This window comes from Bombina bombina, chromosome 5, assembly GCF_027579735.1.
Source record: "Bombina bombina isolate aBomBom1 chromosome 5, aBomBom1.pri, whole genome shotgun sequence".
Classification (NCBI taxonomy): Eukaryota; Metazoa; Chordata; class Amphibia; order Anura; family Bombinatoridae; genus Bombina; species Bombina bombina.
Genome location: NC_069503.1, coordinates 471795606 through 471819438, shown reverse-complemented (window position 1 = coordinate 471819438; position 23833 = coordinate 471795606). Strand labels below are relative to the sequence as shown.

Below are 23833 nucleotides of genomic sequence, written 5' to 3'. Positions count from 1 at the left end.
CAATTCTCCCCAAGTGTCACAACCTTTTATGCCCACACAAGCGACGCCTAGTACTTCTAGTGCGTCTAATTCCTTTACTCTGCAGGAGATGGCTGCAGTTATGTCAACTACCCTTACAGAGGTATTGTCTAAATTACCAGTGTTGCAGGGTAAACGCAGTAGTATTAATGTAAATACTGAATCCTCTGATGCTTTATGAGCTATTTCCGATGTTCCCTCACAGTGCTCTGAGTTGGGGATCAGGGAATTACTGCCTGAGGGTGAAATTTCTGATTCAGGGAATGTTTTGCCTCAGACAGATTCGGATGCTATATCATTTAAATTTAAGCTTGAACACCTCTGCCTGTTGCTTAGGGAGGTTTTAGCGACTCTGGATGATTGTGATAATATTGTTATTCCTCCAGAGAAATTGTGTAAAATGGATAAATATTTGGAAGTTCCTACTTACACTGATGTTTTTCCGGTTCCTAAGAGAATTTCGGAAATTATTAGTAAGGAATGGGATAGACCAGGTATACCGTTTTCTCCCTCTCCTAATTTTAAGAAAATGTTTCCTATATCAGATACCATTCGGGACTCATGGTAAACGGTCCCTAAGGTAGAGGGAGCTATATCTTTCCTAGCTAAGCATCCTACTATACCCATTGAGGATAGTTGTGCTTTCAAGGATCCCATGGATAAGAAATTAGAGGGTCTACTAAAGAAATTATTTGTTAATCAGGGATTTCTTTTATAACCTACGGCTTGCATTGTTCCAGTAACTACTGCAGCAGCTTTTTGGTTTGAGGCTCTAGAAGAGTCTCTTAAGGTTGAGACTCCATTAGATGACATTCTAGATAGAATTAAGGCTCTTAAGCTAGCTAATTCTTTTATTACTGATGCCGCTTTTCAAATTGCTAAATTAGCGGCAAAAATGCAGGATTTGCTATTTTAGCACGTAGAGCATTGTGGCTCAAATCTTGGTCTGCTGATGTGTCATCAAAACAAGCTTTTAGCTATTCCCTTTAAAGGTAAGACCCTTTTTGGGCCAGAATTGAAGGAGATCATTTCTGATATTACAGGAGGTAAGGGCCATGCCCTACCTCAGGATAGGTTAGTTAAAATGAGGGATAAACAGAATAATTTTTGTTACATTTGGAACTTTAAAGGAGGACCCCCCGCTTCTTCTTCTTCCACAAAGCAGCATGAAGGGGTGGCCCCCGATCCGGGACAGGATCTAGTAGGGGCAGACTTTCTTTCTTTGCTCAGGCTTGGGCAAGAGATGTTCAGGATTCCTGGGCACTAGAAATAGTGACCCACGGTTATCATTTGGAATTCAAGGATTTTCTCCCAAGAGGGAGATTTCATCTTTCAAAATGATCTGCAAACCAGATAAAGAGAGGCGTTCTTACGCTGTGTAAAATACCTTTTTACTATGGGAGTAATCTGTCGTGTTCCAAAATTTTAACAGGGACAAGGGTTTTACTCAAACCTTTTTGTGGTCCACAAAAAAGAGGGAACGTTCAGACCCATTTTGGACCTCAAGTGTCTAAACAAATTTCTAAGAGTTCCATCATTCAAGATGGAGACAATTCGAATGATTTTGCCAATGATCCAGAAGGGTCAATATATGACTACCGTGGATTTGAAGGATGCTTACCTTCATATTCCACTGCTATCCCTTGCGGTTCTCAGACCGCAAGGGATAGCAGTGGCGCCTTATCTGGACGATATTCTGATTCAGGCGTCAACATATCTGACAAAATCTCACACGGACACAGTGTTGTCTTTTTTGAGAACTCACGGCTGGAAGGTGAACATAGAGAAGAGTTCACTTGTTCCACAGACGAGGGTTCTTTTCTTGGGAACTCTGATAGACTCTGTAGCCATGAAAGTATTTCTGACGGAGGTCAGAAAATCAAAGATTTTGAATACTTGCCGAGCACTTCTGTCCATTCCTCGGTGGCTCAGTGTATGGAGGTAATCGGATTAATGGTAGCGGCAATGGACATTGTTCCGTTTGCTTGCTTTCATCTCAGACCACTGCAACTGTGCATGCTCGGTCAGTGGAATGGGGATTATGCGTATTTATCTCCAAAGATAATTATGGATCAAGAGACCAGAAACTCTCTCTTCTTTGGTGGTTGTCGCCAGATCATCTGTCCCAGGGGACTTGTTTCCGCAGACCCTTGTGGGTGATAGTGACAACAGATGCCAGCCTTCTGGGCTGGGGTGCAGTTTGGAACTCCCTGAAGGCTCAGGGTGTTTGGACTCAGGTGGAGTCTCTACTTCCAATCAATATTCTGGAACAGAGAGCAATATTCAATGTTCTTCAGGCGTGGCCTCAGTTGGCTTCGACCAAATTCATCAGATTCCAGTCGGACAACATAACGACTGTGGCATATGTCAATCATTAGGGGGGAACAAGGAGTTCCTTAGCGATGATAGAAGTATCCAAGATAATCAGTTGGGCAGAGGCTCATTCTTGTCATCTGTCAGCGATCTACATCCCAGGGGTAGAGAACTGGGAAGCAGATTTTCTAAGTCGACAGACTTTTTCATCCGGGGGAGTGGGAACTTCACCCGGAGGTATTTGCCTCATTGATTCTCAGATGGGGCAGACCGGAATTGGATTTGATGGCATCTCGTCAGAATGCCAAGCTTCCAAGATACGGATCCCGGTCAAGGGATCCTCAGGTCTAACTGATAGATGCCTTGGCAGTACTTTGGTTGTTCAGCCTAGCTTATGTGTTTCCGCCGTTTCCTCTCCTCCCATGCGTGATTGCTCGAATCAAACAGGAGAGAGCTTCAGTGATCCTGATAGCGCCTGCGTGGCCACGCAGGACTTGGTATGCGGATCTAGTGGACATGTCCTCTCTGCCACCGTGGAAACTTCCATTGAGAGAGGACCTTCTCATTCAAGGTCCTTTCCAACATCCAAATCTAATTTCTCTGCAACTGACTGCGTGGAGATTGAACGCTTGATTTTATCGAAGCGAGGATTCTCTGATTCAGTTATCAATACTTTGATACAGGCTAGAAAGCCTGTCACTAGAAAAATCTATTATAAGATATGGCGTAAATGTCTTTATTGGTGTGAATCCAAGGGTTACTCATCCTAGGATTTTGTCTTTTCTCCAAGAAGGATTGGAGAACGGGTTATCAGCAAGTTCCTTAAAGGGACAAATTTCAGCTTTGTCAATTCTGTTTCACAAGCGTTTGGCAAATGTATCAGATGTTCAGTCTTTTTGTCAGGCTCTGTCTAGAATTAAGCCTGTATTTAGACCTATTACTCCTCCATGGAGTTTGAATTTAGTTCTTCGAGTTCTGCAAGGGGTTCCGTTTTAACCTATGCATTCCATAGATATTAAACTATTATCTTGTAAATTTCTGTTTTTGGTTGCTATTTCTTCTACTCGAAGAGTTTCTGAGCTTTCAGCATTACAGTGTGATTCGCCTTATCTCATATTTCATTCTGATAAGGTGGTTTTATGTACCAAACTTGGGTTCCTTCCTAAGGTTGTTTCGAATAAGAATATTAATCAGGAAATTGTTGTTCCTTCCTTGTGTCCTAATCCTTCTTCTAAGAAGGAGCGTCTGTTACATAACTTGGACGTGGTCCGTGCCTTAAAGTTTTACTTACAGGCAACTAAGGATTTCCGTCAATCATCTTCATTATTCATTGTTTATTCTGGAAAGCATAGGGGTCAGAAAGCTATGGTTACCTCTCTTTCTTTTTGGCTGAGAAGTATCATCCGCCTGGCATATGAGACTGCTGGACAGCAGCCTCCTGAAAGAATTACGGCTCATTCTACTAGGGCTGTGGCTTCCACATGGGCTTTTAAAAACGATGCATCTGTTGAACAGATTTGTAAGGCTGCGACTTGGTCGTCCCTTCACACTTTTTCCAAATTTTATAAATTTGATACTTTTGCTTCTTCTGAGGCTATCTTTGGGAGAAAGGTTCTTCAAGCAGTGGTGCCTTCCGTTTAGGTTCCTGTCTTGTCCCTCCCTTTTATCCATGTCCTATTGCTTTGGTATTGGTTTCCCACAAGGAAGGATGAAATATGTGGACTCGTCATATCTTTGTAAAAGAAAACTAAATTTATGCTTACCTGATAAACTACTTTCTTTTACGATATGACGAGTCCACGGCCCACCCTATTCTTTTTAAGACAGTTTTTCTTTATATTTTTTGTAAACTTCAGTCACCTCTGCACCTTTTAGCCTTTCCTTTTTCTCTTCCTATACCTTCGGCCGAATGACTGAGGGTGGAGGGGAAGGGGAGGGTCTATATATACAGCTCTGCTGTGGTGCTCTTTGCCACTTCCTGTTAGCAGGAGGTTAATATCCCACAAGTAAGGATTAAATCGGTGGACTTGTCATATCGTAAAAGAAAGTTATTTATCAGGTAAGCATAAATGTAGTTTTTCTTGTGCATTTGGGTCAGTAGTGGTGTACGTCTTGATGTTCTGGCATAGAAATCCTCTGCTTTTAGTACGCGCCTTGCTGTGCAAACTTAAACCTCATTGCCTGTTGCCAACAAGTCTTGCTACAGGTCTTTTGCAGTCACTTGAAGGTTTTTCTCAACTTGCCTTCTCAGAAATCTGGTTGCAGCCATTGATAGCTTAATTTTTCTGCCCCGTCCAGGTAGTGTAACCACTGTTACTTTAACTTTGAACTTGCAAACTATCCTTCCAACTGTGTCAATAGGAACATTCAGTGCCTTTGCCATCTTTCTGTATCCTTTTCCTTGTTTGTGAAGGGCAATGATCTCTTCTCTTAACTTTTTGGACCATTCTTTTGAATTAGCCATATTTCTAACACACAACAAACCCCTAGCCAGTTCAGGTATTCCATGTGTTCTAGCTCAAGCAAATCTGGTGAAGCCCTTGATTAGTTGCATCAGGTGTGCTTGAGACAACACCTGCTTTGCATATTTGTGCTGTTGTGAGGGATTCTATTCAGGAGGTTGAATAATTTTGAGACTGCAAAATTCATTAAAAGTTGCATTTTCAGTTGAATTTGGGGAAACCACTTAAAGTATTTGTTGTGTTGAATTATGTCAGTTGGTTTTGTTTGATTTGTTCATTGCAAACAGTTGAAACTCTAAATTTTGACAATAAACCTGATTTGCAATGAGGGTTTAATAATTTCGATTACAACTGTAGGTGTGCTTTTCAACGGATATCAAGAGTACAAAGTAAATTTGACAATGTTCTGAATCATGAAATTTAATTTTACAGTCCCTTTAATGAATTGCTTATCCGTATAAAAGCTAAAGGTGCTTGGAAATTATTCCTAAATTTAATTTTCATTTACTGTTTAATTCTTTCAGAAACAACTGGCAAATAATTAAGAAATCATTATTTGTTACCTGTGTATAAATACACCTCTGGCCTATGGTTGGCTATGACTTTCTTGGGCTTTTGACACAGTTGTAACATAATCTTTCTCCAAGATCATAGGCATCATCAAATGTCAGATTTAGCTTTAATAGATGCCAAGTACAACTGGTTAATGGTATGAAACTATTTGAGTGATAGAGTATAACAGTCCAGTCTTACTAGTGGGTTTCTGGCATCTAAAATGGATTTGTCACCGTCCAAACTAAACTACTCATGATTTCAATAAATGTAAGCATACCTCTTCTAACAGATATTATATACTAATCTTTGAAGTTTTTTAAACAGACCTACATATCTTTTTTTTAATTTGGACCAGTCTCAAGGTTATGGAGAGTAAAATAGTGAGGGGGGAGCCCTCCTCCTCCCATTTATTCATTTTGACTTCTTTTTCACAGAAATTTCAGCTCTGTTTCCATTGGAGCAAGGGATAATTGGGAATTATATGCAAATAAAGCTGACAGTTCCTCACCTTTATGCTTCTAAAATTAATTTTAAACACATGCATGCCAATGCAATACTTATGGCTTGATTTTATAAAATGCAATGGTCTGGTGAAATAATCTAAATAGTCTTTGTCAGTATTGGAAGGTCCCTTTAAGTAGTTTAGAAAGGCCCTGATGATCAAAAGTTCTCCAGTTTAGAGAGTTTACAGGGGCTGAACTCTGAATTCTCTAAGAAAAAAGGTGAAACCTTGAAGTCCCAGACAGATGAGTGCTGCATCCTATGGGAAGTAATGCAGCTCTCTGGGATAAAGAATTTCAGAGGGGAGAGTGAGCTTAAAAGGGGAACACCTGACACTGATATAAATTCTCTGTTTTCACTACAATTTAACTTGCATTTGCTTCTAATTTTTGGTAACATTACTTGTGTAAGTTAAATAAGTGTATTGCGAATATTGATCAAACTTCACCTGCAATACAGCTGGCAAGATAAATCTGTGAGACCTACAGTTGTAAAATGCTTTAAAAAAATATCATGAGAGTTGTGAGAGCGATTCAGACACACCATGGGAACTCTCCTGTCCCTTCTACTTTCTGAAATGATCAGATTAATTTTACATAGTACAAATACAAGGTACGATGCAATTTGTAAATGATACATAGAAATATTACCCTAATTTGCTAAAGTTAGACAGAAACTTCCAAAGCATAATTAGAGTTTGTAAAAATTACATTCCTTAATACATATGCATTAAAATAGAAAATCGAAAAGTGCAAATCTTAGATGTAACAAAATCTAAAAGTAATATAAAATACAAAGCACAGTGTGTAAATGTAATAAAAGTTTCATGTCATGCGGTGCTAAATTGCACTGGGCATGTCTCTCCTTCACATTTAGAAATGCAGCCCCTTACAGAAGTACAGCCAAATTTGCAGAATCTTGCTGGAGTGCTGAAGGATAATTTAGGCTATCTTATCTGAATGGAGACGTTTAGATCTTTGGGCCCTAAGCAAGGTTCTGAATGTGGAGAGACAAATACATTACAATATAATGCTTAATTAAACATTTTTGTGTGATTTTTCGCCACACTTGGAGAAAGAGAAAAGTACTGAAAACCAAGATTAACTCTTAAAGGACTATCACAGTGTAATACAAGAAAATGCATTTTACAGTGGTCGTGTTTTCTAGTAATTATTTTATAATTGTGTGGTTTCTTTATTTTAATATTTTATTTATAATGTTTCCCCTCCCCCCAGGAAACACGAATGGGTACTTTTATAGGGGTGTACCTACCTTGCTTACAAAATATCCTTGGTGTTATACTTTTTCTCCGTTTGACATGGATTGTGGGAACAGCCGGAGTTCTTGAATCTTTCTTCATTGTCCTCATGTGCTGCACATGTGTAAGTTGTTTCCTTTTTATTTTAGTTCTAGATATTTATAAATTCCATTGAGTATTTAACATAGACTTTATTGTTTTAAGAAATAAATAATTATTTGTTTATTTTCATATTGTGAAGTTGACTATTGGTAAGTTACATTCAGGCTTTGTATTTTGTTTTAATTCACATGATTTTGTTTATGTATTTTTTTTTTTAATATGATTTACATCCAAACATACAATTGAACATAGAAAGCATAAATTGATCCATTTGTATGTATGTATTAAAAGAGCACTTTATAAAACATATTTTTTACAACTTTAAAAGGAACAATTTTTTTTTAAGGGATGAAAAGTCTTATTGTGTTTTGTTTTCCATTATAGACTATCCTGACTGCTATATCCATGAGTGCAATTGCAACCAATGGCGTTGTGCCAGGTAAAGTAAAAATGTATGCTTTTCCTTTTAAAAGGACTAAAAAACATTTACTTTTATTATCAAATTTCCTGGGAGCTAGCTAAACACATTTAGTGAGGCAATGATAAGACATATATGTGCTAGCGCCCAATAGTACATTGCTGCTCTTGCATTGCTCCTGTCCAGGTATGCTGTTTAACAAAGGATACTAAGAGAAGGAGGCACATTTAAAAGTAAATTGAAACATTTAAAATTGTGTGTTCAATCTGAGTTGTAAAGGTTTGAGGGGCCGATTTATGAAAGTGAGGACAGACGTGATCCGCTGTAGCGATCATGTCTGCCGCACATCGATAAATGCCGACAGCATATGCTGTCTGCATTTATCATTGCACAATCAGTTCTGGTGAAATGCCGCCCCCCCCCCCCCCCCGCAGATTTGCGGCCAATCGACCGCTAGCAGGGGGTGTCAATTAACCCAATCATTTGTAACCAGGATAACCATGTACAGAAATAATTATTTACTAGAGTGCAGGTCTGTCAGGGTCAGAGAGGCAGCTTCTGCTTTTTTTTTTGTTACTAAATCTTATTTCTGCTTATGTAAGACAGAAAACCGTTCCTTTATTTGCTGTGTGGTGGGGTATACTGTCCACTACTAGTACTATTACAACCAGTGATACCTTGCTGCTAGCTAGAGGGCGCTGCACACAAAATACAAGTGATTAGGGAGAGTAGAAACAAAATGTGAGCGCTACAGCATGGGATAATGTAATGTTTGCATTAGAGTTTTTCAAAACCAACTGTAATGGCATCACGATCACATGATATTGCCAGAGGAAAATGGAAACTTGTAAGCACAATAAGGGAAAATTGTATTCAAGGGAACATAAACCCCACATCTTTCATGATTCAGATAGAAATACTTTGCAAAGGTATTTAAAATTACGTGATCTATTTTCGAATTTGTTTTGTTCTGTGTCCTTTGTTGAAAAGTATACCTAGGTAGTCCTAGAAGCTACTGATTGGTGGCTGCACATTTATGCATGTTGTCATTGGCTTTCAGCTATCTCCCAGTAGGGAGTTACTGCTCCTTCAACAAAGGATACCAAGAGAATGAAGCAAATTAAATAATATAAGTAAATTGGAACTTTTTTTTACATTGTATGAGCTATTTGAAACATAAAGAAAAATTTTAGGTTTAATGTCCCTTTAAACATATTTTGTGTTGCGAGATATCAGTTCTTGGCTTTGGTATTTTCTTTATATATATTTTTTTTCTTTCCAGCTGGTGGCTCATATTATATGATTTCAAGATCTTTAGGCCCTGAGTTTGGTGGAGCTGTGGGACTTTGCTTTTACTTAGGTACAACCTTTGCTGGGTCAATGTATATTCTTGGTACAATTGAAATTTTATTGGTAAGTATTACAAATTATTTTTGTGACTATTCTTACTAGAATTCACTTTTTAATATTAACAAATTATTTTTTTGTGTGTAAATTTTAAGGGATTTAATATATATGATTTTTGTTTAAAGGAGCTAGAACTAAACATATAATCTTCCAGTAAAACTGTACAACATACATTTATTATTCATTTTGCCTGCTTTTACTGTAAATTACTACTGAAAGGGATTGGTTATTTCAGAGAACAACCTCCTTTGCATCTTTCTGTAATTGGTTTATTAATATATGTATCCCTGAGCTACTCTTGAGTTGCAAAATCTTGTAAATTGTTCTAACAAAATGACAGTGTGAAATGATTTCAAATCATTTGTTATGCAGCACAGTGCTTAATTGCTGATATATACTATGAATATAATATCCCTTTTAACCCTTAACCCAATAGGACGTTGATCTACGTCATGTGGTACAAAGCCCAATGTAAATATACTTCTGACATGTTGGAAGCCCAAGCAGTCTCGGTTGTCAAGTGACAACTAAGACTTGCTGCTTGTGGGCTCTCAGCATTTGCCTTCATATGATAACGGAGAATGGTCAGTGCTTCATTGCCATATGAAGCCAGATTGCCCATTCATTACATACAGTGACACCTTATACTTTTAAAGGGAGAGGGAGCGATAGGTCACTATACTACAGAAAAAAAGGGTAATTTCGGTGTCCCTAGATAACTCTCTCTTAGGGAGGTGGGGAGGGGGAGCCTTACACAAAATAATTAATATTATTTTTTTTTATTTACATTTTTATTGAGGCTCAATACGTGATACAACATACAAGTAATATTACAAATGATATGTGAATACAGAAAAAAAGAATCATATCAAATATACTGTTGAGAATATATAGTTATATCCATTACATCACTGAGATATTTGAGAATGCACAAAATGAACCTCACATTTTCAAGTTTTGTTTTGCTTTGGAATATTCTGTATACATATAGGATTTATTATATAACATAAGAAGAGTTAAAGGATGCTTCAAATATACCCAAAATAGTGTAGAAGTTAAACATTAAGCTGTGACTCCAAGTATATAAGAGCTATCAATCTGTTTAAAAGCATATAGGAGCCACTCAAGCTTGGGTATCTGTTTAGAGAAGTATTGTATTGTATTGTATTACGGTGCGGTATGTTACGAGGGAAACCACAAAGTAAGACTCTGGACACACTCAGAAGGTGCCAGAATTCTCTAATAGGGGGGTGGGGGCGGAGACCAATCATAGCACAATAGGCAGTCTAAAATGTATAAAATAGCATGGTTGTTAGGGTTTAGATCTTATTTATTAGTTGTTTATCATGCCAATTCATCTAGGGAGGATGAGAAAAGTTATCGCTAAAAAGAAGCTTTATGTGTACTTTCTCAGGAGAAATAAACACAAATAAACTATATTTAACCCTTAAAGAGTAACTTCATAATAAATTAGTATTTAGAAATAGCCTATTGAGTATCCCGGCCTTAACTGAGTTTTAGAACAGCTGCTCTATCTGGGTATTAAGTATACTATATTAGTAACACATCAAGTTAAATTTTAGATTCGATTGAAAATAGGAGCAATTGTCTAGCTTACCATAAACTATATCATAGTTATTTTGTTTTGAAACCATGTTTGACCTTATCTTTAAATTTTAGCTAACAACTTGTGTACCAGAAGGAGTGACAGTTTATAGGTCATAAAAGCTGCCCTATTAAAAAACAAGGTATATTTAGTTCAGAATGTTCCAAATGGGCACTAGGAAAAATGGGTTTGCCATTACCTGGGTCGCTGTTGTAGACATATTTAACTTTATAACTTAACATAAATGTATCACCCTGAGTAAAACCAACAGATATATAGAACTGTGCGCAAATTATATATAGGGTATAAAATTATTGCATATGCTATGTTCTACAGGAGAACTCTCTGAGCATAATTACAGAGACCAGAGGGTGTTGGCAGGTGGGGAGAGGGTATAAAGAGGCAACGTAGGTGTTGAGCTTGATACTCTACAGTTATTTTCTATTTAAAAGGGAGCCATACTATGTATTACGTATGCTGCTTAAATCAAATGAAATCCACAGCTGCATTCATTACTTTTGGGAAATAAGAACCTGGCCACCAGGAGGAGGCAAAGACACCCCAGCCAAAGGCTTAAATACTCCTCCCACTCCCCTCATCCCCCAGTCATTCTTTGCCTTTCATCTCAGGCTTTGTTTAGCTTGGGGTTACCCGGAGCTGGGAAGGTTTAGCACCTTTCTCTTCCCGGTGTCCTCTGCCTGTGTGGAGGTGATGGGGAGACTAATCCTGCTAGTAAGGGACCTCAAAGTATCTCTTCTGTTGTCTTGAGGCTTGGAGAAGTCCTTTCTTACAACTTTAGCCCTGCTCTTTGGAGTGTTGGGTTTTGGCTAGGGGTGGTTCCTTCCTTTTAAGTTCCCCTTGATGTCTGGATTCTCTGGATACATGTCCTTTTCCCTTGTCTGGCTTTTTGGCCAGTTGGGATGGTTAGTTCCAGGGTAAGGTTCTGGAACTATTACACACCCAGACCTGTTTCTCCCTGAGATTTCTGCTTTATGAGGTTTCACTCCTTCTTCCTGACCCAGTCTTGGGTTGTTTTGAAATCCTGGATCTCAGGGTTGGTCGGGGTGTTCCATGGTAGTGGGAACTTGGGCTATGTCCTTGCTCCGTCTACCTGACCGGGTCATGGTTGGCCTGGTTTTACGAGTATTTTCTTCCTCTTTACTGCAGAGTAACCCATGTTATCTAGGGGTTACCTGAGTGATATGCACCTCAAAGCTGTGGCTTCATACCCAGCTGCTGGCATTGGATTTCCAATTTCTGGTACACCTTAGGGTTGTATTCCCCTGGTCATTTTGCCAGTGTACCCGTGGCTTCTCTGCTCTGCAGATGTATGGGTTGGCTGTGCCTCTGTTGGCGCGTGACTTGTAGGGGGGTCCTTTAAAGGACATTTTTGTTGGGGATTTTCTTCCCATTTAACTGGTAGCTTCGGCCTTTGAGGGCAGTTGTCATTCTTCCGATTTCTTCCCTTTCATAGGGCATATCTCCTTCCTATGGAAATTTAGTTCTTTTTTAGGATTTCTCAGGTGCAGGAGGTAGAGGGTGGAGGTGGCTCCACCTGGAGTCTTGCCGGCTTCAAGTCAGATATGGGACCTTGTTTTGATAGATACTTAAGTCTATGGCCTTGTCTGTGGTCAGAGTCAGGTTGTACTAGTACTCTGGAGAGATGGCTATTCCATTTTTATGCTCTTTCCTGTTATCAGTTTAGAGATTTCTTTGTTCATGTACTAGATCCCTGTGGCTGGGTTAGTCCAGCGGGGTTTGGGTCTGCAGGCAGACTGTACGAGCGGTCTAGGGGTCGCTGTATCCCTTGTATGTGAGAGCCTATTGAGTCTAGCCTGATAGCTCTGTCTGCTGGGAGATGGTTTCTCCTTTCGCCTTGTCCCTTCCAGGAGGGTATACGGTTCTGAGGGTATACTCTCCTTCTCGGGCGGCCTTGATGGAGGCTTGTGTTCCCCTTTTTTAGGGGTCTGAGTGTAGGTCCGGCGGCTTAGGTTGCCTGGAAAGTGCTCTCTGTTGAGGTACTGTTTTTGTGTGGTCCGTTTATTGTGGACTGCTGCTCCTTCTTCTTCTTCTTCTTCCTTGCAAACCCCTTTGGTGGTGTCCTATTATGTGTTTTTAGGCCTGTGGTTTTGTCTAGGTCTATTACACGCCTTCATGGTTGAATACTTGGGTATTCTATGGCTGGATGCAGGGAGGGTTTTGCTCCTCAGTTTGCGTCCATGCTTGCAAGTTGTTGGAAAGATGTTTCTGTCTCCGTGTCTGGTATTGTCCCGGTTTTCGCTTCATAATGGCGTGGCCTCTTCTCTGTTTGGGACCGTTTAGGTCTCTGTGAGCTGGTCCTTTAAATACCTGGAAGTGTTCTTTTCGTATTAAGGGACCCTTTTGTTTATCCTTGGTTCTCCTTTGTCTTGTCCCTTTGGGGGCTTTAGGCTGGTTTCACATTCATCTTTGGAGTGATGGTGGGAGACCGTTTGTTGGGCAACGGTGTCTTTTGGAGGCCTGTTGACTAAGTCAAGTCCGTTTGCGGTCTCTTGTTTGGCTCTGAACTAGCGGCTAGTCAGTGTCACTGGGGCTTTTTCTTTCAAATCTTTCTAAGCTTCAATGAAGCAGGATTTTTTATTGGGTTGTGGTTCAGGCCTGGTGTCCTAAGTTTGGGCTGCCTATTGTACCCTCCCGTCTTGGCATTCAGTGTCCTCTATAGCTTGGGTATTGATTTCCCAAAAGTAATGAATGCAGCTGTGGACTCTATCCATTTAAGAAGAAAAACATAAATTATGCTTACCTGATAATTTCCTTTTGTCCTGATGGAAAGAGTCCACAGCTCCCCACCCGTATTTTATGTGGGGCGTCCTTATGTTCTTCTGGCACCTTTTCACCCTGATATTTCTTCTACTGTTACTTGTTCCTCGGCAGAATGACTGGGGGATGAGGGGAGTGGGAGTATTTAAGCCTTTGGCTGGGGTGTCTTTGCCTCCTCCTGGTGGCCAGGTTTTTATTTCCCAAAAGTAATGAATGCAGCTGTGGACTCTTTACATCAGAAGAAAAGGAAATTATCAGGTAAGCATAATTTATGTTATTTTGGCATTTGAAATAGCTAAATTTTGCCTGTGGTATCCCTGCCTCTACTGAAGTTTCTAAACTTAAAGGGACACTGTACCCAAATTTTTTCTTTTGTAGTTCAGAAAGAGCATGCAATTTTAAGCAACTTTCTAATTTACTCCTATTATCAATTTTTCTTCGTTCTCTTGCTATCATTATTTGAAAAAGAAGGCATCCAAGCTTTTTTTTGGTTTCAGTACTCTGGACAGCACTTTTTTATTGGTGGATGAATTTATCCACCAATCAGCAAGGACAACCCAAGTTGTTCACCAAAAAAGGGCCGGCATCTAAACTTACATTCTTGCATTTCAAATAAAGATACCAAGAGAATGAAGAAAATTTGATAATAAGAGTAAATTAGAAAGTTGCTTAAAATTTCATCCCCAATCTGAATCATGAAAGAAAATTTTTGGGTACAGTGTCCCTTTAAGTATAGGCTAGTGACAAGCTATGTCAGAAGAAATTATACTCCCAGTGGGCTGTGTGAGAGAGAAAGTTAAAAAAAAATGTCATTTTCTGTGCTTATTTCTAAGTATTGTATTGAGACAGAGATAAGAAAGGGAAGTATTTGAGTGATAAGAAAAGGATGTCTGATCTGTCTGCAAGTTTAGCTTATTTTGATGGGTTGCAGTTTCAAAGAGCAAACCAAGCTATTTCATTTAAAAAGGGAAAAATAAAGGAGCAATTTCTCATACATTTTATACCCTGCAACTGGCATAACAAGTCTTTGGGAACACATTAAGGGGAAACCAGTTTTACAGTACACTATCCCTTTAACATATAAATGGGTGACTTTCTGTGGCATCCATCTTGCTGGATTCTAACTTATGGGTTCTCAGAGGGGCACTCTGATATCTGCAATAAATTGCACCGTCCTACATTTTAGTGGAATTTACAATGATTAGATCTTAGCTGTGATGTGTGGCTGCCATTTTTCTGTAAGTTTTGAGATCAATTACTCCCTTGAAGCTGGAGCAAATTTACATGCTGAGAAAGTTGTTTTCTTTATGATGTAACATAAAGTTGTGTGCATTGTATTGTTTTAGTCCAATTTTTACAGTGTAATAGCATAACTTTCCTTTAACCGAGTCCGTGTCAGACCTGTATTGCAATAAATCAAAGTTGACAGAGTCTATATCTCTATATTCTAAATGTCCAAAGTAACGTGATCATTTTCCAATTGCCTCTATCCCTGCGATTAGACTTGTGCATTCGGAGGTTTCTCAGGAAGAAGACTCGCGACACTCAGCTTTTTTGGAGCCGTATTTATTCTTGTGAAAGTTCAATATACTAAGATCTGTGCAAATCCAGATCTTAGTTTTTTGCACTTCCACGAGAATAAATCTGGCTCTAAAAAGAGCCAAATACCGCAAGCAGACACCTTCTTATGCACTATGGCTTTTAATGCGCACGTCTACCTGCTATGTTTTTAACTGCTTTGGTGGACTGTGAGCGCTTGCTGGACACACAGTCTGTCATGGGGCTTTTATTTAATGACCTCTGTTCCTAGTAGAAGTGACTATACACAAAAGCAGATTTTATCCCTATTCTGATTAATCTTTTTATTGCTATGTTTTATCCCCAAATTACAACTGTCATTTGTCAGCAACGGATGTGACTGTGTTTCTTCGAATAGTAATCATCCTAACTAATGGTTCCAGTTCTGTGCTGGAATGTTCATGCTTTCATTTCTAAGCCAGTTGCCTAAAAAATGTTCTGTTCAGATAATTTTACACTAAAAAAGTTATTTTTAGGCTGGTTGTGGCTTTTCTGACGTTAAGATCATTGTTTAGCCTTTTAAGTAAAACAATGGTTCGTTTTGTAGATATACATCTACTGATAGAGGAAAAAATAAATGAATCATGTTTAAATGTTTTACAAAACATTGGTTTCAGTTATTGCAAAATTAAAGGGACATGAAACCCAAATATTTGCTTTCATGATTTAGACTGAGCATACAATTTTGAAAAACTTTCCAATTTACTTTTATTATTTAATTTGCTTCCTTCTCTTGTTATCCTTTGCTGAAAGGTTTATCTAGGAAAGGTCAGGAGCAGCAAAAAACCTAGGTTCTAGCTGCTCATTGGTGGCTGCATATACATACTGATTGTCATTGGCTCACCCATGTGTTCAGTTAGAAGCCAATAGTGCATTTCTGCTCCTTCAACAAATTATACTGAGAGAATGAAACAAATATGATAATAGAAGTAAACTGGAAAGTTGTTTAAAATTGTATGTTCTACCTAAATCATGAAAGAAACATTTTGGGTTTCATGTCCCTTAAGATATTAGTTATCCACAATTTTCTTCCCATGCAGCTATCCTGGTAGATGCAATTTCCTCTATTTTAGCTTAAAATATAAAACTGCATAGTTTTATTAAAGGGATATTAAACCCCAAAATGTTCTTTATAAATCGGACAGCATACAGTTTTAAAAAAGATTCTAATTTACTTCTATTATCAAATTTGCTATATTCCCATGTTATTCTTTGTTGAAAATATACCTAGGTAGTTGTCTGGAGCACTACATGGCAAGAAATAGTGCTGCCATCTAGTGCTCTTGTTAACGTATAGCATTCTTTCAGAACTGCTGCCATCTAGTGCTCTTGCTAACGTATAGCATTTTTTCAGAACTGCTGCCATCTAGTGCTCTTGCTAACGTATAGCATTTTTTCAGAACAGCTGCCATCTAGTGCTCTTGCTAACGTATAGCATTCTTTCAGAACCGCTGCCATCTAGTGCTCTTGCTAACGTATAGCATTCTTTCAGAACTGCTGCCATCTAGTGCTCTTGCTAACGTATAGCATTCTTTCAGAACTGCTGCCACATAGTGCTCTTGCTAAAGTAAAGAATTCTTTCATAACTGCTGCCATCTAGTGCTCTTGCTAACGTATAGCATTCTTTCAGAACTGCTGCCATATAGTGCTCTTGCTAACGTATAGCATTCTTTCAGAACTGCTGCCATATAGTGCTCTTGCTAACGTATAGCATTCTTTCAGAACTGCTGCCATATAGTGCTCTTGCTAACGTATAGCATTCTTTCAGAACTGCTGCCATCTAGTGCTCCAGAAATGGGACACATGCATGTTCCTGAGCTTATGTCCCTGCTTTTCAACAAAAGATACCTAGAGAGCAAAGTAAATAAGAAAGTTGTTGAAAATTGCATGTTCTATCTACTTTTAAAACTATGTTCTTTGTTCTACTTTTAAAACTATGTTTGGTAATGTATCTTGCAAAACTCCTGAATATAAAGTTGGACTATATGTTCTAAAAATATTACTTTACCATCTTGGGAAATAAAAAGGAAATCAGTGCCACTGGGGTTTAAAGGCACCTACATACTTTTAGGCTGTGCTTGTTGGGCTGAGAGGGATGAAACCTTTCGCTCCCCACCCAGGGGCCATGGTTGTGGGCATTATTTCAGCATTTGTTAAATCTGTGCAACTACAGATAATTGTCTGATGCACTTTTATTTTAATAAATGAGCTGAATGTCGCAGGCCGCAGCTATTTTCAGCATTCAGTTCACACACAAATAACTAATGAAAAACTAATGCACATATATCTTCACCACAGTTTGAGATTTTTTTTTAGTTTACTTTTATTTTCAAATGTACTTTGATCTCTTGTTATCCTTTGTTGTGAGCAAACATAAATAAGTTGAGGAGCAGCAATTTACTACTGGGAGCTAGCAGGTTTTTGGTGGCTACACACACGCCTCTTTTTTCATTGGCTCACCAGATGTGGTCAGTAAGGTCTCCGTAGAGCATATTCCAGAGCTGACTTTAACTTTGTGTTTAACCTCTTTACATGGGTTTATCGCATAGTCACATGCAAGCAATAGTGCAATAACAAATGCTGTAAGATGCACTTGTATGTCCTTTTAAATACTGCTGTTACTACTAGATCATGCAATGCAAGTACACCATAAGTACCTGAGAAAAAGTTAAATGCAACTGATCTTCTGTAAAATGGGAGGTTTTATATTGGGGAATGTAAATTTAAATGATAAAGTGCCCGGTTTTTAAACTTTACATTTCAATCGTGTTGTGAAAATACTTACCTTTTAATCCTGACAACCACTCCAGTTTCCCCCAGTCGTCGCAAGCCTCTTCATGATGGATCGGTCATCCTCCAATCACGTCTTCCCCCCCGGGGAATCGGTGTCTGATTCAACGCCGTGATTGGAGGAAGCCGGATTCCTCAATTTAGACCCAGGAAGAGGCTTTGCGACGGGCAGGGGAAGCGATGCAGCGGCTGTGAAGATTAAAAGGTAAGTATTTTCAAAACACAAGTGAAATGTAAATTTTGATGAATTGTTTTTAATCAAATTTTAAAAAAATGGGCACTTTAGCATCAAAATTTACATTCACTTTAAGCATTTGAAGTATCTCTTTAGCTGAAACAGGTTTTGAAACTAGTATGTTAAACAAACATTAAAACATAATTAATGGGTGGCACATTGTGTTCCTCCCCTTGTTGTGTGACACCTCAATACAAGGCCGTGTGGGGAAAAAACTACCATGGTGAGCCAAGAAAAAGGAAATAGAATTCTACCTATTGTAGTTTTAATTTGTTGTCACATTTCCATAACAGCAGTAACTAAGATGTCTTCCTTTGTGTTTATAATTTTCTAGTTTTGTTTCTGTCAGTTTTTTTTACACCTGGGAACTACATGCAGTATTGTTTTCAAAAGCAGCCTCCACTGCTTGATAAATGGAGCCCTGAAAGTTGATCTTTGTTTTGACTTTTAAATAAAACTTGTGATTGTCCTTAAAAGGACACTAAAATGGTCCATTGAATCTTCTTTTTTTTATTTCATAAAATAAACACCCATTTTCCCACACTTATCTTACACAATAAACTCGTAGCCAGGCAGCCTTTTTTGTCTCTCTTTACAAAGCAGGGTGCTACAGCCAATCAATCTGTAATGCTCACTTCTGTCTAGACTGAAGGTGCACACTCAAGCTAGGTAGTTGATTTTATGAAAATGGCATTAAAGGGACAGTCAAGTCCAAAATAAACTTCCATGATTCAGATAGGGTATGTCATTTTAAACAACTTTCCAATTTTTATTTTATCACCAATTTTGCTTTGTTCTCTTGGTATTCTTAGTTGCAAGCTAAACCTAGGTAGGCTCATATGCTCTAATCTGAATGAATTTTGACAGTTTTTCACCACTAGAGGGCGTTGGTTCAAGTTACCTAGGAGTCAGCACTGATTGGCTAAAATGCAAGTCTAAAAAAATAAATTAAAAAAATAAATAAGGGAGCAGTTTGCAAAGGCATAGATACAAGGTAATTACAAAGGTAAAACATGTATTATTATAACTGTGTTGGTGATTCAAAACTGGAGAATGGGTAATAAATGGATTATTTTTTTAAACAACAAAATATCTGGTGTTGACTGTCCCTTTAACAAAACTTTTTTTTTTTGCTGTCAGTTAAAGTTAAGTAATGTTGAGTTTTCCAGGGACTAGTTTTGTGTCTCTTTAACCTTTATAAATTAATAAGGAACAGTATAAAACAAAACAAAAAATGACATGAAATAAATGTTTAACTTTCGTTTTTATTTTCATTGTAGACTTATATTTCGCCAAATGCAGCCATCTTTAAAATGGAATCTGATAAAGCAGACCAGGAAGCCATGTTGAACAACATGAGAGTCTATGGAACATGCATCATTGCCATAATGGCCATAGTGGTGTTTGTTGGTGTTAAATATGTCAACAAGCTTGCTCTTGTGTTCCTTTCCTGTGTGATCCTCTCTATTATGGCTATTTACGCAGGGGTTATCAAATCCGCATTTGAGCCTCCAAATTTTCCGTAAGTAACTTGTATAATTTTATTTTCTTTTGTTCTGTTAAAATGTTTATTACAATACATTTCTCTTAACTGTTTGTTTTTAATTATCATTCAATTCATAATAGAAAAGAAAAGAAGAATAGCATAATCAACCAATGTATTCTAAAAAGACAATGCAAAAGCATTTAGTTTCAATTTCAAATAAGCTGTAGATGTTTTTTGCTGACATTGAGAACTATAGGAGAACTATGTGTACCTTTTCTTGAGGTATAAAGAAGAGGCTTTCTTCACATGTAACATCCTCGTCATCTCTTCTAGATTTCTAGATTATGACACTTTGTTTATTTTAAATGCAAATGGTCTTTCTCACTTTGTTTATATTTTATAAATATGTGTCTGCTTCTTTACTGTTCTCTTTCACCAAACATTTAAGGGGCAGTTTACCCAAAATTGTTCTCCCCTTTAAATTGTTCCCAATGATCCATTTTGCCTGCTAGAGTGTATTAAATTGTTTACAAATATCTCCTTTACCTTTATTTTGGCATTTGAAATAACCAAATTAGCCTGTGGTATCCCCACCTATACTAAAGGTTTCTATACTCAAGTGTAGGCTATTGACAAACCTATGTAAACACATCCAGCAGAATAAATCAAAACTCCCATAGGGCTGCAGGATAGTTAAAGGGACAGTCTACTCCAAAATGTGTATTGTTTACAAAGATAGATAATCCCTTTATTACCCATTCCCCAGTTTTGCACAGCCAACATGGTTATATTAATATTCTTTTTTCCTCTGTGATTTCCTTGTATCTAAGCCTCTTCTGACAGCCCCCTTATCACATGGCTATTTATGTATTATCTATTGACTTGCATTTTATCCAATTAGTGGAGTGTCATGCACAACTCCACAGGAGAGCACAATGTTATCTATATGACACACATGAATTAGCAGTCTCTTGTTAAAAGGTAATAAAAAAGCATGTGATAAGAGGCTGTCTGTAGTGGCTTACAAACGGGCAGAAATTTAGAGTTTTAAAGGTTAAAAAGTATATTAATGTAACTATGTTGGTTGTGCAAAGCTGGGGAATGTGTAGTAAAGGCGTTATCTATCTTTTTAAACAATAATCATTTTGGTGTAGAGTGTCTCTTTAAGTAATAAAAAGTTACATTTACAGTATACTGTCCCTTTAGTTGTGCACCTTACAAAATGTTAAATGGTATACAGCTCTTGAGAGCTGGGGCTGCACATAATACCCTGTTTAAACGCGTACTTATTCTGATTTGTTTATTTGTTGTTTTACAGTATTTGCCTTCTTGGAAATCGTACATTGTCAATGAAAAAAGATGATGTTTGTGCCAAATTTCTTATTGTAAATAATGAATCAGTGCCAACAAACATGTGGAACAGATTCTGTTCAGACAGTAACTACACTATTTGTGATGAGTACTTTAAGGAAAATAATGTTACTGAAATCCAAGGAATTCCAGGAGTTGCTAGTGGCGTTATTGCTGGTAAGCTCTAATGAATAAATGTAACATATTTAAAACTTTAATAAATATTTTTTCTTTTTTTTATTAAAACTTCTTTAAAATATTTTAAAGTAACAATTGATAAATAACACAGGATACACCAAGATCTATCACAGTATACACTAGTTCCAACTGCTCAAGAGTGCTTGCAGAGAAAATTGTGTATATACTGTGTGTAAGCACAGTAGCAAAGATTTCCCTACCACCTTTCTATCAAAGTCTAGATTTCCACAGAGATCTCAAATAAGGTAAACAAACATTTAATAAAGTTATCAAGTCAATGATCTATTTAGAAAGGAGAAGCGATTCATATTAATCAATGTGTGAGATATAGTCTTCCCAAATAAAACACATAGAGACGTAATCATCTAGATTTTTGTGGCAATAAAATGGAATTTCTCTAATATCAATGTAAAAGAGACAGGATCACAACAAATTTGATTTTAGGAAACTTTTAAATATAAATGCTAAAGAATATTTATGAAAAGTAATAGATAAAACTTTTTCTATACCCTGCAAGTTAGAGTTCCAGCAGCTAAGTAAATATGTACCCACGCAACCCCTCCAGCAGGAGGCTCAGGTGCCAGGGTGTATAACCCCTAGTCTGGCTTAAAGGGACGCTGAACCCAATGTTTTTCTTTCGTGATTCAGATAGAGCATGCAATTTTAAGCAACTTTCTAATTCACGCCTATTATCAAATTTTCTTCATTCTCTTGGTATCATTATTTGAAATGCAAGAATGTAAGTTTAGATGCCGGCCCATTCTTGGTGAACATCCTGGGTTGTTCTTGCTGATTGGTGGATAAATTCACCTACCAATAAACAAGTGCTGTCCAGCGTTCTGAAGAAAAACAAATAGCTTAGATGCCTTATTTTTCAAATAAAGATAGCAAGAGAACAAAGAAAAAATAATAATGGGAGTAAATTAGAAAGTTGCTTAAAATTGCATGCTCTATCTGCACCATGAAAGAAACAATTTGGGTTCAGTGTCCCTTTAATATACAATCTGCTTAATAACTTCATAATCATCTCCAACCCAGCTATTGAGAATGTAAATTTGCTCATTTGTTTAAAATCCAATCTTTTTCGGCAACTAGGGATTTGAGCTCATTTCCCGTTACTTAGTATATGATGGGAGATCTTTTGATTGGTACTTTCTGAACATCTTATAGGTACGGGAGAGTGTACCTTTTAAATGCTGCGTATTGTGACATATTTCTAGGGCTGTTAGGGGGCGACATATGAGTGTTTTGTATGGACGTTGCAGTTATTTATACCAGTTATAAAAGCATGGCCCTACAGACTCTGATATCTCTGTTTCAGGTTTAATGTACCATTTCTCAAACATTGGTGTGTCCGGTCCACGGCGTCATCCTTACTTGTGGGATATTCTCTTCCCCAACAGGAAATGGCAAAGAGTCCCAGCAAAGCTGGTCACATGATCCCTCCTAGGCTCCGCCCACCCCAGTCATTCTCTTTGCCGTTGCACAGGCAACATCTCCACGGAGATGGTTAAGGGTTTTTTGGTGTTTAAATGTAGTTTTTATTCTTCTATCAAGTGTTTGTTATTTTAAAATAGTGCTGGTATGTACTATTTACTCTGAAACAGAAAAGGATGAAGATTTCTGTTTGTAAGAGGAAGATGATTTTAGCAGACAGTAACTAAAATCGATTGCTGTTTCCACACAGGACTGTTGAGATGAAGTAACTTCAGTTGGGGGAAACAGTTAGCAGTCTTTTCTGCTTAAGGTATGACTAGCCATATTTCTAACAAGACCATGTAATGCTGGAAGGCTGTCATTTCCCCTCATGGGGACCGGTAAGCCATTTTCTTAGTCAAACATAAAAGAATAAAGGGCTTAAAAAAGGGCTTAAAAACTGGTAGACATTTTTATGGGCTAAAACGATTGCTTTATTGGGGCATATTATGCAGATTCTAGCTAATAATTGGCATTATAATCTTGGGGAACGTTTAAAAAACGGCAGGCACTGTGTTGGACACCTTTTTTAGTCTGGGGGCCTTTCTAGTTATAGACTGAGCCTCATTTTCGCGCCATTACTGCGCAGTTGTTTTTGGAGAGCAAGGCATGCAGATGCATGTGTGAGGATCTAAGAATCACTAAAAAAGCTTCTAGAAGGCGTCATTTGGTATCGTATTCCCCTCTGGGCTTGGTTGGGTCTCAGCAAAGCATATAGCTGGGACTGTATAGGGGTCAAATTTAAAAACGGCTCCGGTTCCGTTATTTTAAGGGTTAAAGCTCTGAATTTGGTGTGCAATACTTTTAATGCTTTAAGACACTGTGGTGAAATTTTGGTATTTTTTGAACAATTCCTTCATACTTTTTCACATATTCAGTAATAAAGTGTTTTCAGTTTGAAATTTAAAGAGACAGTAACGGTTTTATTTTAAAACGTTTTTTGTGCTTTGTTGACAAGTTTAAGCCTGTTTAACATGTCTGTACCATCAGATAAGCTATGTTCTAAATGTATGAAAGCCAATGTGTCTCCCCATTTAAATTTATGTGATAATTGTGCCATAGTGTCCAAACAAAGTAAGGACAGTAATGCCACAGATAATGAAATTGCCCAAGATGATTCCTCAAATGAGGGGAGTAAACATGATACTACATCATCCCCTACTGTGTCTACACCAGTTTTGCCCACACAGGAGGCCCCTGGTACATCTAGTGCGCCAATACTTATTACCATGCAACAATTAACGGCTGTAATGGATAACTCCATAGCAAATCTTTTATCCA

At 37.9% G+C, this 23833-nt stretch overlaps 1 protein-coding gene across 1 annotated transcript in view; it reads left to right on the top strand.

Moving 5' to 3' along the window:
- The window catches only part of SLC12A7 (solute carrier family 12 member 7), a 468927-nt gene that overhangs the window by 257428 nt on the left and 187666 nt on the right, over positions 1 to 23833 (top strand). Inside the window, exons 4-8 of the mRNA XM_053714358.1 lie at positions 7085 to 7231; positions 7594 to 7648; positions 8910 to 9040; positions 19323 to 19564; positions 20847 to 21055. Coding sequence (XP_053570333.1) covers positions 7085 to 7231; positions 7594 to 7648; positions 8910 to 9040; positions 19323 to 19564; positions 20847 to 21055 — 784 coding nt within the window. The remainder of the gene's footprint in view (positions 1 to 7084; positions 7232 to 7593; positions 7649 to 8909; positions 9041 to 19322; positions 19565 to 20846; positions 21056 to 23833) is intronic.